General features: G+C 38.4%; 1 protein-coding gene across 1 annotated transcript; it reads right to left on the bottom strand.

Annotated features, from left to right (window-relative positions):
- Positions 1-296: 296 nt before the first annotated feature.
- Positions 297-12,924, bottom strand: mtf2 (metal response element binding transcription factor 2). Its single transcript, XM_023281867.3, has 15 exons — positions 12,663-12,924; positions 11,066-11,267; positions 10,355-10,436; positions 8,626-8,736; positions 8,341-8,441; positions 7,931-8,109; positions 7,711-7,806; positions 5,438-5,506; positions 4,992-5,115; positions 4,564-4,631; positions 4,282-4,452; positions 3,609-3,720; positions 3,347-3,405; positions 2,981-3,088; positions 297-2,764 (listed from the first exon to the last, which is right to left on the bottom strand). Exons 1-15 carry the CDS (start codon positions 12,665-12,667, stop codon positions 2,389-2,391), a joined length of 1,863 nt encoding a protein of 620 aa, XP_023137635.2. The 5' UTR covers positions 12,668-12,924; the 3' UTR covers positions 297-2,388.
- Positions 12,925-13,989: the final 1,065 nt, after the last annotated feature.

Below are 13,989 nucleotides of genomic sequence, written 5' to 3'. Positions count from 1 at the left end.
TTTAAAACATTATGTTGCTATAAATGTTAAAGCAATATTTAAAAATGTTAATTTGTGTATTTTATTTATAAGCACATTTATTCTTATTTTTTAAAATTAGTTTGTCTTTATATTTCTATTTTGATTAACCTTTTATTTAATGGATTCATTTTTTGAATAATATTTCTTCACATAGCAACATGATTTTTTACTTCATTTATTCATCTTTGTATTTCCACTTTCATTTGCTTATTTTTTCCCCCATTTGGCACTCTCACTACTACATATGCTCACATGTAGCAGTAAAACACCAGATATTCAGTTCAAAATATCTGCTTTTATTTATCCTTTAACAAAACAGGTTCACAAGTAACACATCAACCTATATAATGATGTATAAAAACGTAATAAGAAGAATCTCAAAAGACAAAGCAGACGTTACATGTATGTTCTTTGGCTGCAGAAGCCTGCTGGAAGCCAGTGGCAGCAACATGTAGGCTGAGACACTGACAGAACAGAGAGAAGCTTCAAATGCACTGAATACATCCCTACAAAAAAAGACCTATCAGTGTGTGTTCATCTTAACGAAAGCAGAAACATCTCCAAAAAGAGATACTAACTGAATATTTACCTCTTGCAATGACATACAGCATTTTAGTTTTCCAGTGATTGTTTTCCGACTCAGTTTAAACAAGCAGGCGTAGCAGTAAAATGGACTACAAATTATTTTGCTCAAAACATAAAAAAAAAAAAAAAACAAGCTACATATGTTAATACGGTCCAAAGTAATGAGAAATACAGAAGTTGATATAAAACACTGACCAACAACAATGAATGAACAACTTAAATCAAAACCTCCTTTCATGCTGAAAAAGCTGGCCAATGCAATGCAGTGAAGTTTCAGGGCATGTCCTGAGTGTGCAGACCACAACGTGAACTTGATGTAAAAACAAAAATAAAGCAAGTGCATGTTTGTTGCACTCATCACACAGAAAATTGAATGCCTGAGTCAAATCATCACACCAACAATGCTGAAGCTCCCCTTTCTCAAGCCATATGGTCCAATTCTGTAACTGAACAACAGCTTTTTCCAGGTCCAACTTGCATAGAGGCAGCACAAAAAAAACGAAAAACAATTCTGAATTCTTGCTGTGGGAAATGATTATGCAACATTATGCAGTCATTTAACTAGCAGATGAAATAAAACTAAATTAGGTCCTCAGAGATTTTAAAGTTAAGAGTAATGTTATCAATTTTAAATGAAAATGTTTTAAAATGAAATGTATTTAGACAAGGACATTGAAGATTCTTCACAAACTCTATGAAAACAAAATTAGTTTTGTCAGAATGGACACAACCTACTAGGAAACTCTTTAAATCTGGGCTGGGAAATTTGGAGAAGCTAAGAATCCCTCATTTAAATTTAAACTCTTGAAAACTAGATGAGAAACACTTCCTTTAATAAGCTAAAAAACCTTCAATTATTAGATATTTGCCTAACAGATAGGACTTGATACGTGCAAGTGAATCCATGATTAAAATTACAAAAGAAGTCTGCCCCATTGAACAGAAAAGGCATATGAAAAAGAACAAGAAAAAAGGGTAATAACAAATGTAGTATAGTTCTATATAAAATAATAAACATTTGCAGCAGCACATCTCTTTGAGTTCCTCCCTAATCGCAAAACCAAGCACACTTTCCAAAACAGGGTTAAAGGATAAGTCTGCCAAAGGCAACTAGAGGTACTCAGGGCTGGGACTTAGAGAAGGGGGGGCACTGTTGTAAAAGGATGCATTTTATTTACCTCATTTGGTAAGAATAAAAAAAGGAAACAAGAATTAATTGTTTACTGCATGGTTGCAGTTGTCAAACAATTAATGTTTAAATAAAAACTTCCCCTCTGTCACTTATCCTCCACGATTCACCATTTTAATACCTGACCAACTACATTTGGTCAAAAAACCTTACAGTTCCATACTTAACTGGTCTGGAAATGAAAAGCATATCACTGGATTAAAAATCAAGCACAATACATAGATCACTGAAAGCCTACAGGTGCAGTGTACAGAACTACTGTTTGCCCCAGAATAAATGGGGGGTTTCTGTAAACATTCAAAGCACACAATGAAAGCTAAAACTTGAATATGGCAAATACGGTGTGAACGACCATTCTTCACCTTGATTGGTCAACTATTTCTGAACAGAGGAGGATAATACATATGTGTGATAATCACTGTGGACTACACTGAACCAGTAGGCTTTCCAGTGAGCTTAACAGGCAAAACTTGCTCCTGTCTAAGCTAAACAAAGGCATATATCAGTTAATGCTCTGAATACACGTCCTCAGCATGGCCTCAAACTCTTGATGGTGTTCTTTAAAGTTAGAAGTGATGGGGAGAGTGACGGGCCTAAGAGGCAGTGACTCCTTCCCACTCCACCAAGTACTGCACCTTGCCATCGAGCGTGACCCGTCGGGCCAGGACTTTGTACTTTTCCCCACAAGCCAGTCGCCCTGCCGCTCCGAAATAGCTGCTGATGGAGCTCTTGAGATGGGACAGCTGGCTGTTGGGGTCCATGCCATGAACTATGTCCGTGGAGTGAAGCCCTGGGAGGGAGCTCAGCATCTCTGTGGCTGAGGGGTTTGTGTCTGCGTGGCTGGGAGGGGGGATCTCTGGGTTGGGGGGCTGCAGGGCCCGTCGCGGCCGCCCACGCTTCCTTTTTATAGGTGGAGGGGAAACGGGCATGATGCTGGCTGCTGCACGTGTCTTGCTGGAACTACAGAGGCTGGAGGGTGTTTGAAAGGAAAACATGAAGTAAAGAAACTTATGTTAATTCTTAGAGCTATGACAAAAACAAGACTGAGAGTTGACTGCCTGTGAGTTGGTGGCTAGCTAGGACTTCTTTGAGGTAAATGCTTAAATCAGTGACAAGATCAACGCACTGATATCAAGCAGGTATAATATTTACCATATCATGTTGCAATTTTAATAGCAGGCATACCTGGACTGTCGTGAAATGCTAGTTGAGGTAGTTTCTGAGGTGCTCAGGGCTCCTATAGATTCCACATCTGAAGTTCGTGAAGACAGCAGAGACCTGTCACTCCTGGTGCTGTGAGGACGGTAAAATGAGACAGATTAACAAGAGGATAAAAACATTAAAGACAGGAAAGAAAACTGCTGATCACAAGCATTTTTTAAATATTTTTTAATGTGTTTTAGACTAAATAATAAATCAAGTAATAAAAAAATGCAAACATCAAAGAGGAAAATGGTTACTAGTTGTTGCTCTCGATGTACAGCAGCTTCACCACTACACAGTGAACAATCATAACTGCTTATGAATATCTTTTGCACTTTGCTCACTTACTTGATAGAGGATAAGTGATCCAATGCATGGGACTCTAGTGGTAGAGGTTTTCTGATTTCCTGTCAAAGCCAAGTACAAATTATTAGCATTTCTAAGTGTGGTTCCTTCTTATCAAATGCATTCTTAGCGTCAACAATAAAGGTTAAAGTTTAGCCACAAAAACGGCTGCATGCACTGATCCTTTTACAAAACACGTTTCAAAATATGAACACACCCAGCTCACGCCACAAAGATATACATAGAAAAAAATGCACACACACACCTGGGACGAAAGCACAGCGGAGCGTTGCGGTTTAGCCAGAGGCTCCAGAGAACGAGCTCCTTGCTTCCCCTTTTTCTTCTTCTCTGTGCCATTGGTTAGAGTACTGGAACTTCTAAAGCAACAACAACAACATTTCACAACAGTTTCACAAGTAATGTGACAATTAGGATTATATAACAGTGGAAGGGTTAAGCAGTCACACATTGTGAAACAATTAACAAGAAAAGTGACAGTAAAAAAACAACTTTTTTGACATGCTTTTTGTTTCATTACTGGTTCTGAACTCCTGTCCTACATTATATGATTAATACACTTATTCCATCAGTCCAACAACAGCAGTTTGTTAATTCTGATACACGTCAAAAAGTACATGCTCAGAGCACGAAACAGTCACATGCATCCAACAGATGTAACATCACAAGTCAGGATTTCACGTGAAGTTGTGCAAACATCAGGACCTGTATTACGCATGTTCTTGTGACTATTGGTAGGTGCACATTTCAATTTTCGTGATCGCATTCTCTACGAGCAATAAAGCTTCTCACGTAACAGAACGGAGCGAGCTGCACATTATGATCGGTTCGCAACGTCTGACAGAGGGGCTGCGCGCAAATTCACGTGTCGATTACCGATTGTGCGACATTGTCCAACTGGGAGGGGATTACCAACTTACCTCATGCCAGACAGGGCTTTGGTGGACTTGCATCCCTTGATGGTGATCTCATGTGAAGCCTTCTCCATCACTCTGCCAGCTGGCTCATCACAGTTGGGAGGAGCAGGAGGGAAACGGATTCTTAGGCCAAACAAGTGCTTCTTTTTCTTCACCTCTTTCCCTGACATGAACCTGGGAGAGGTAGCAAAAGATGAAAAGGTTGTAACACACAGTTTAGTACACGCAGCAAAAGACTGGAGAATACTTAGAAGCTGTTATGTTAAAAGTAACAGGTTAACTTACATGCAGCTATTGTTGTTTAGCGCCCCGAGAACGCTTTCGTATCGCTGTGATCTTGGAGTGTTGGCGAGCTGTAGATGCAGGGGAACAGGAAAGACGGGGCGCAAGGAAAAAAAAGTTAAATATCTCCAAAAAAATCAACACCACATGGTTCCAAAATCTCATTTAGAAGCCTGGGAATTCATAGTGAAGAAATAATTAGCCCACTAGAGCATGCTAACAATGTAGTTTTCTGGCTTGCAATCAACATTTTTAGGACTGGTGTATTTAGCTGCAAAATTAATTGGAAACGTATAACAAGCTACTAACTCCTGACACCATGTGCCAAATGTGAAAAGGACTCTCTTTGATATCAAATTTAAAATGAAATGCCAGAAAATATCAGAATCTATGCCGCTTAGGATTAGGTACTGCATTAGAAGTGTCCATACCTCTCCCAGCTGCAGCAGCTCCCAGTTGTCGTTGATATAAGCCATCAGGTCCTTCCCAGAGTCAAAATACTTCTTCTTGTGAATCACACTCAGGTTGTACAGGCTCAGGTGTGTGACATCCTTCCTGAAACATTTTAGTGAAAAGCTGTGTTTTCTCAGTCTGCTTTCCGAGAGAATGCCATAAAAAGAAACCAAATATGACTTAAAAATACAGGAATTGTCCCGCGACATTGTCCGACGCGAATATTTGGATCTCAAAATAAATATTCGGATACCACCGTAATAACCAAATATTCAGATATTCGGGTCCAGCCCTAGTGGTTTCATATTTAGAAAGCAACATTTAAGAAAGAAGAGCAATCACATGCACGTGTATTTTATAGTATACCATTTGAAAAGAAGGCTGTTTTTGTTAAAGTAATATACACATCTTAAGATGCACTCACCAGCTGAGAGGCAGACGGTTGAGGTACTCTGGTCCACCATTACAAACAGAACAAATAAACACATAAAACCTAAAGACAAAAAAAACCCAAACAAATGATTTAATCAGCCGGCTTAATTACACTGGAACCTGAAAGACAGAGTCCTGCAGGGAGTGCTTTTCATTATTCAAACTCATTTTCCCTCACATCCTCTCTCCTCCCATACCTCCTACACTGAAGTGGAGAATCTTCCAATTACTTGAATCCATCTCATGGAGAACAAAAGATAAAACAAAGTTGTATGCTATGTAGAAGTCTTATCAATTGCCACAGTGCATAAATTGTGCACTTTGATGGGTGTCAGTTTGATTTGACAAGTTATACACTACCAGTCAAAAGTTTGGACACAGTTCATTCAATGCTTTTTGTTTACTTGTGTTATTTTCTACATTGTAGATTAATACTGAAGAGTAACACTTTTTTGTTTACAACAAAATTCCATATGCATTATTTTATAGTTTTGATGTCTTCAGTATTAATCTACATGGTGCAAAGTAACTGGTATCGCTTAAGACTGACAGTATGGAATAAAGGATTTCTCATCTGACAGATTCCGTTCCTCCATCCTTGTATCTCTGTCTCACATCCTCGCTACGGCTCAACAATTGCTTGAATCAAAATTGCAATTTGAAGTAAGGCACGTGGAAAATCTCAAACGCTGAAATATAGGATTTATGTTGTGCTCGGAAAGCAAAGAAAAAAGTTGGCATAACGAAAAGCACCCATGGTTTCAGATAGAGTGCAAAGTCATGAAATGTTGGTCAACAATAATGCAACATATCGTGTCCTGACAAATGACAGCTATGTGAAGATGAACACTATCACAACACCAAGCACAGTATTTTTCCTTCTGCAGAATTTACTGTATTTACTCTAATGGTACAGCTTGGACCCATTAACACCAAAATAAAGATTACAAAAGTTATCAGTCACATTTAAAAGGGTTTTTTAAGCCATTTTAATTTACCTTAATTTTTAATTTGTTCAACAAATGAAAATCAACTCTGATTGTTTCATGAAACTTCATTACTGTTGCTAGTGGTTACTGCTTGGGGTGTTACTGATTAATTGTTTATCGATTGATTGCTGTTAATACTTTTATTGGTTAAAAATATTATTATACATTCCTGAACTGATAAAGTTGTTGCAACAGTATTTGTAGACAGCTGTTCCAGCTGAGCAGCTGTTTCCAGCAGCTGGACTGACGTAGCTACAGTGATAAAATTAAACAAGTTACTAGTCCATCATGTAGATCAAGTATGACGACTATTTTGATATAAAACTGCTGTGAAGAGATTAATAACATTGCAAGTTATTTACTCTGGAAAACTAGTGCTTGTTTTCTGCGTTTACTACTTTTGTCGAGTAATTGTTGGACAGCAATTTAAAATAAAATCATTATTTGTGCTATTTAATTTATAATTAATTATTGTGGTGCTTACTTTAACTGTTCTTCATATTCCAAATATAACTGAGCAGATTTTTCGGTGACATTAAGTGGTAGTGGTTGAATGAAAATCAGTTTAATCAACAGTGTGTATGTGTGTGGAAAAGACCTCTGAGCTTGCATTGTGATAAAAGGGGATCTTTTAAAACTTGAAAAAAATGTAGGGAAAAAGAGAAAACATACATTGGAAGCTTTTTTGGAGTATTTTCTAAACATAGTTAAAAATTTTGTGCTTGGTTGGCAAAAAGGAAAAAGAAAAACAATGATGCATGTTGAATTGAAGTAACCAAGCTTGGATGTGTTTGTACAACATGCTTTTAGTAGAAACAAACTCAAAGGGGCACAGTAAAAACACCCTTGGGCACATGCACTTCACTGACCACACACTATTTCCTTAAGTCTAGCTTCTAAGTGTGCGTTTTGTTTTTCCTTCTCTTTGAGTCACCATCATGCATAAATAATATCTTGATGATGAGTTTAGTTAGCCACGACTGGCTAGAATTTCTGGTTAGAAAACTGCATGTTGCTCAGACTGAAGTGTAGCAATGTGATCAAGAATCACCATTAGAGTGATGACTACAGACTTTGCCATGTTTCTCTTCCGCCTGTCTACTAATATCTCAAATAGCCTAAAATTACACAGTGTGGAGGGTCCTTTAAAAAGACAGTTAAACTGTCTGACTAAATCCATGCTTGGTAGTCAATCAGCAATCTTCTTGATTGCCAACCACGCAGTATATTACCTATAGAACATGTATTATAATTTAGAAGTAGAAAATATTTGTACCTATCTCCATAGAGCATGGGCATCTGTAGGCAATGGAGGCAGGCTTCATGGAACCACTGCTGACACCTGCTACACTGCAGCATCTTCAGGTACCATCTACAAGCAAAGAGACAGAGAACAGTTAGCTGTGCCAGGATATGCAATATTAGTGTTTTAAGAGCGTGTAGGAGAAATAAAACTGAGTTCTTTAATGTGTTCAATCATGTAACACATCACTCACTCTCCAGGACCACCACAGTAGCAGTAGCACTGCTGGCTGTTAGTCTTGTGGCCCTGATCCCACTCCAGTTCATCCAGTGAGTATGGGAAGGACAGGTGCAGCTCCATGTGCTGCTGCTGATGCTGCTCCTGCTGCAGAAAACCTTTAGCGGATGCTCCCCTTCTGTGCGCCCTCCCCCTCTGTAAGCCACAAAAACAAAAAGTATGATCCTCCACAACACAAAAAAACATGGACAAACATATACAGACATATGATCTATAGTCTCTAACCTGCATTTTGTTTTACAGTAAGAGCGCAGAAAACACTGAGGAAAATACCCGTTTGTTATGTAAACATATGCTCATCTAAGCACACAACTTATAACCTCAACTACTTGTTTTATGTATTCATACCCAGAACAAAAACTGCACCTTAGGCATAGAAGTGAGCTCACACTCTGAGCAAAGCCACTTGTCATCAGAGTCAATGACAGCAGCATCAATGATGGGGGTGTGACACAGCTGATGGTAGCCTAGAAGACAATGAACAGATTTATACGCAGCTGCCATCTAAGTACCCTTATCCAGAGATTACAGTAGGAAGATAAACAATGAAACAAGAATTTTAACTAGTTAGTTAAATACAGATTAAGTATGAAAGAACTGCACCGTTTTGTTTAATGTTTGTATAAGAGAATCAGACACAAACAACTTTACCTTGTCCACATTTGTCACAAATGACAATCTCATTGGGTTCCTCTGAAGCTTCATCCTGGCATATGGAGCAGACGATGTCATCATCCTCGTCATCGTCATCATCTTCATCTCCTGTAATGGACATAAATAGTCAAGGAAACAAGTAACCTAAAAAAGCACAAACTTAACCAAGCATCTCACATAGCCTCTTCACTGTGAATGTGAGGATTACTTTGAGTATTATCTATCCACCTTTCTATCTATCGATTGGTGGTTCTTCACAAACTGAACACGGAAAATGCTTTTTGCTTGACAACACAGTACTTCCTGTAGTCGATTAAACACCTCCTCTGGTCGCTATGGTATTAAACAGTAAGAAGCTCCACCTGAGGACACAACTGGGTTCTACAGCTAATTGACAATACTTGAAGTGCTAATTATGCAGGAAAAGGTTTCGGATTGGCAGATATGGGGCAAAACAAATCGATCCAAACATCCTGAATTGAAATAAAATCAAAACCATTTGTGTGCATATGTGGATGAACCAACGCGTTAAAGAACAAATAATATTCGGCTGTTGCGCCTGTAACTACACCTAACAGTGATGTTGGAGTACAGTACACAGACACTGACAATACAAGAATAGTTCTACATCACTGGAGCAGCAAAAGAATTTCGACACTGGAGGTGGTTTTAGCAGTTGTTACCTTTTCAATCAAAACTACAACACTGTGTACATACAGTTGTGCAGCAGCATGTGGATCAACTCAGTTTGGACATAAGGCTAAAAAAGTAAATATAACAGATTGTACACATTTGGTCAATAGATATCCATGACATTTATATGATTTTAAACCAATTTTGCTGATTGCATCGAATATTCTGTGGACTCGTGTCAACATGAAAAGTATGTACAGGGTGGGCCATAAGTTTCCATACATAGGAAAATGTGTAATGTATATTTTTTATGTTTCAGATACCCTAGAAGATGCGTTTGACACTATCTGTGGGGGCACTTGAAGGCCACGGTGTATCAGGTGAAGATATGAGACATAAATCATCTCAAGGAAGGTATCACCAACGCCATTACAAGCATAACTTCAACTGTGCTAATGCAAGTTCATCAGCAGTGGAATACATGTATTAATATGAGTTTTCAAAACAATGGTAATCATATAGAGCACATTATATAAATAAAAATGGCTGTCCAACATAAAATTTTTATTTTTCCTATGTATGGAAATTTATGCCCCACCCTGTATAACAAACTAACCTCCAAATTCCCTCCTACATTAATATGAAGATCAGAGCGTCTCAACCAGGCCATTATTCTGGGGAGATCTCGTTCAGCAACATTTTGATTTAATTGCATGACAAATGATGTTTGGCTTTTCTCGAGAACAAATTTTCATTTTCACTAATGCGTCTTGAAGTGGACAGACCCCTGTCTCTGTATATCTTTCCTAAACTCATCCACATGTAGGCAGTGCGCTGCTACTGTGCTGATACACCAGTGGACAGTTAACTGTCAGCAACAAGAGCAGCAAGATAAGTCTGACAGAAAAAGGCAAGCAGAGTTTGGACAGCACAATACAAATTCAGGCCAAATCACTGTTAAACTGTGCAGCATTTAAGCATCAGATATTGTCAGGCAAGGAAATTGTACATATATGTTTAAGACTGTCTGCAAATTATTTAACTATTTAATTTATTCCACAAACATGCTGATCTTAAGGCTGAAAGAATTTACCTGTTTGAATGTCCTTCCAGAGAACCCAAGATTTTGACTGATCCTCAAAAATCACAAAGCATCGCTGCTTGTCTCGATCTATCTGAAAAAATAAAGATATAAAGAAATTAATTTGATACTACCCACTACAGTTTTTTTAAAGCCTGCACACACTGCACAGTCATCTCACGCCTTCAGCAACAACGAAAGGTTTTCTTGCAGCAGCAACTGATGGAAGTGAGCAATAGTCCAGTAGCTTATAGAATAGAATGTGCTTTATTGTCATTATACAGCGTACAACGAGAGCTTCTCCTTTTCAGTGCAAACAAGGTGCAAGATAAAAGTCTTAAAAATCTTAAAGGTAGTGCAAACAGTCTTTATTTAGAAATATACAATATAAATATACGTGAATATTGAGGTAGTATAGAGCAGCAGGAGATCAAATGTTTCGTATCACATCCACCAATTTTAAAACCCATTTTCTAGGCATTATACATGCTTTGACAAAAATTCCAATAATATAAGTTACATAAAATAAGGTGAAACACTGCAGCTATAAAAATCCTAACACAAAGCTTATGCACCTAGTCATGTAGTATTCTGCTAAGTTTTTTACATTTGTCACAAATTTCATTGAGGGTAAAAATTTCATCAGTTTTAATATGAGTAGTTGCCGGTACTGTGATGGAAAACTTGTTGGAGCACCAAAAGAAGTGCTTCCCTCATACTAACCTTTGTGATTGTCCCCAAATAGAACAAGCCATCTGACCACCGGGCCAAGACGTCCTGTCCTTCTGAAAACCTGTCAGACATGCTGTCTTCTCCATACTCTCCCTTAACAGAGAGGCTTGTAGGGGACAAGGACACAGCCTGCTGCTGCCACTGGGGATGACCTCTGTGATGGACAGGCAGGTGATCCACAACCCCTGAGTCTCTGAAAAACAGGGAGGAGGGATGGAGCGGTGAGAGACATGCATTTAGAATATAGAAAGAAATGGATTTTACAACACTTCTTAGGAGGTAATCTCAGCTGCTGACGGTGTGCCAGGTGTTTCAGTTTACAACTAGCAAATTTGTATACAAATAGGGGTCGACCGATTATCGGCATGGGTAATAATTGTCTCCATTAGTTAGCAAATTACCAATTAATGGTATTGCTATTTTTTTTAAATCAGATTTCTGATCAAACAGAAGCACTACTTTGGCTCTGATGTAGCTGCCTCTCCATCTGTGGTCACCATTCTGTCATCTTGAGCCATGTCCTGCAAACACCACTATCTGATTGGTTAAACAAAACAAGTATTAGCCCACCAACAGTGAAGGGCTGTTTAAAAATGTATTTAAACATATGTTTAAAAAAAAACTATTAGAAAATTAAATTGCCAACACAAACTATTTTCACTGCAAATGGTTCCTAGTTTCCAGCCTCCTTAACGGCTAGTAATAGGGATCAATATCAGCCCTGAAAGATCCTTATCAGTAAACCCCTGCATGGGTGTGCTGATGCAACAGTGTGGTATGTGTGACTGTGAAGATAAAGACACAAGAAACCTTCTAAAAATAGCAACACCTCAATCTACACTCTAATCAAGGAGAGCTGTAAAAATTACTAAAACAAAAGGCAATTCATAACAGCTAGCAGGAATTACATGCAGACATATGTGTGTATCTGTGCTAAGCTACTGCATTGTGTGTGTGTAATGGTAATGGCAGAATACAAGGACACATTGTGTGGTTACAGAAGAGCTTACTAAACAATGAATGAAACAAATGCCATTTCCCCTCCAGTGGATAAAAACAAGTGGTTATACTCATAATTAGTGCTAATTGCCAATTAACCACAGTCATGCTTTCAGTAAGATGGCTGCTGAGTATTTCTTATAGTTATATAAACATAAATAAATGCTAAGGTTAATGTAGTCACATTTAGACACTGATATTCAAATTGCAAGTGTGAGTGACAGTTGTCAGTTTAATTAAACAAATGAAACATTAGACATTTTAATGTTCTGCTGCAAAATACTAATCATTTAGTTGTATTAGAGGTCGCAGGTTTTTCATTTAGTCTCTTTTTCTTTAGCCACTGTTCGTCAGTATGGGGTTCCCTTTGTTCAGATAATGAGTGGACCTTACACAACCCCTGAAAGAGGATAAAGGGGCAGTTTGAGATCATGTTTAGCGGTGAAACTGTGTCTTGGATGTGAAATAGCGAGCAGCCGGGCCTCGTTGGTAGCACGAATAATCCACATGCAAAGCCGTAACCCCGGCCAGGTCGCTGACCGTCGGACCCACACCCCCCAACGGGAGGAAAACATGATGACAACAATACCTCATTCGGTCACCTCCGCTTCAACAACCGCCTCGTACGACAAAAAAATAACTGACTAGGAGCAAACCCCGGTGTCCCGCTCCGTCTGCCGGCGAATTTATTCCAAAAGTGTGTCTGGAAAACTTGCGGATCCCGTGCCTTCCTCAGAAAATAACAAATGGCTCATTTTCCCCCAGCACGTTCGCCATTTTGGTTTCCCGCTGATGATCGGGGAGTGCATTATGGGAAGCGCCTCAACGACGGCCGCTGCTGCTGCCGTCGCTGCGACGTTCACTCTTTTTCAAACATTTGAAAATGTAGGCAGGGCATTTACTAAGCAGAAAATTGCCGCCCCTTAAAGAGGCATAAGATGTTTGTCGTCGTTTTGGTCGACCAACTTATCTTTTCTGTCGAGTTTTCCCTCGCGGTGCGGATAAAAGATGCACTAATTAGGTTATCAGACTTATTAATTAAAGAGCCCAAGTGGTGAAAATACGTTTCTGTTGTGTTTTGTGGTTGTTTTAAACTTGGATGTGTGAACTTTGAAGTGAATATATAACGATGGTTACATGTGCCATTCCTCAAGCCCTTCACAACTAGATTTAACCTACAAATCAACATGTGCTACATACTAGCTAACAAACCAATAGTCGTTTAGCTCAAACTCTGGATAATCAAAGCCTTTTACTGCTTCCAGGGGTGCCACTCAATAAGAGCAAGAGAGATAGAGAGAGAGCAAGAACAAGAGTGAACTCAGCAGTCTTTATGCACTCCCAGCATTTGAGGAACTGAAGACCTACCTTTTCTTATTGCATACCAGTTGGCAATGTGACCACAACTATGGGAAAATCCTTAATGTTAGCATGTTGTGTGGCTAATGTGGCTAATGTTACCATTAGCTTTGATTGTATCCACAGATTGGGGCTGTTTGGAAATTGTAAAGCTCATTAAGCTTTTGTAGCAATTTGTAACCAGTAAACAAGGAGTGGGTGGGTTACTATGTTTTCATGTTGGTGCTGGCGTTTACATCTGTTTGCTTCTCTCCTGCTCTGTGTGCTCACATATACTGCATTTTAATGATAGACAGTCGATGGTTTTAATACATCTGAATTTGCAATAAGGTTAAGTAGCCACTAGATTGTACATTATTATAATACTGCACTGCACTACAATATACTAGATTATACTATACTTTGCCATAATATAATATGATATAATATAATATAATATAATATAATATAATATAATATAATATAATATAATATAATATAATATAATATAATATAATATCAGATACAATAAGATAAGATACCTTTATTATCAATGTACCTGAAAATACAACAAAATT

This window comes from Amphiprion ocellaris, chromosome 10 (assembly GCF_022539595.1).
Source record: "Amphiprion ocellaris isolate individual 3 ecotype Okinawa chromosome 10, ASM2253959v1, whole genome shotgun sequence".
NCBI lineage: Eukaryota > Metazoa > Chordata > Actinopteri > Pomacentridae > Amphiprion > Amphiprion ocellaris.
This window is presented reverse-complemented; position numbering and strand designations above follow the sequence as displayed.

Bases quoted from the DNA above. Each gene is read 5' to 3' on its own strand.
- mtf2 (XM_023281867.3), bottom strand. The intron at 3,721-4,281 runs GTAAGTTGGTAA...TTGTTGCTTTAG, and splicing joins AAAGCCCTGTCTGGCATGAG to AAGTTCCAGTACTCTAACCA. The intron at 3,406-3,608 runs GTGTGTGTGTGC...TGGCTTTGACAG, and splicing joins CCGCTGTGCTTTCGTCCCAG to GAAATCAGAAAACCTCTACC.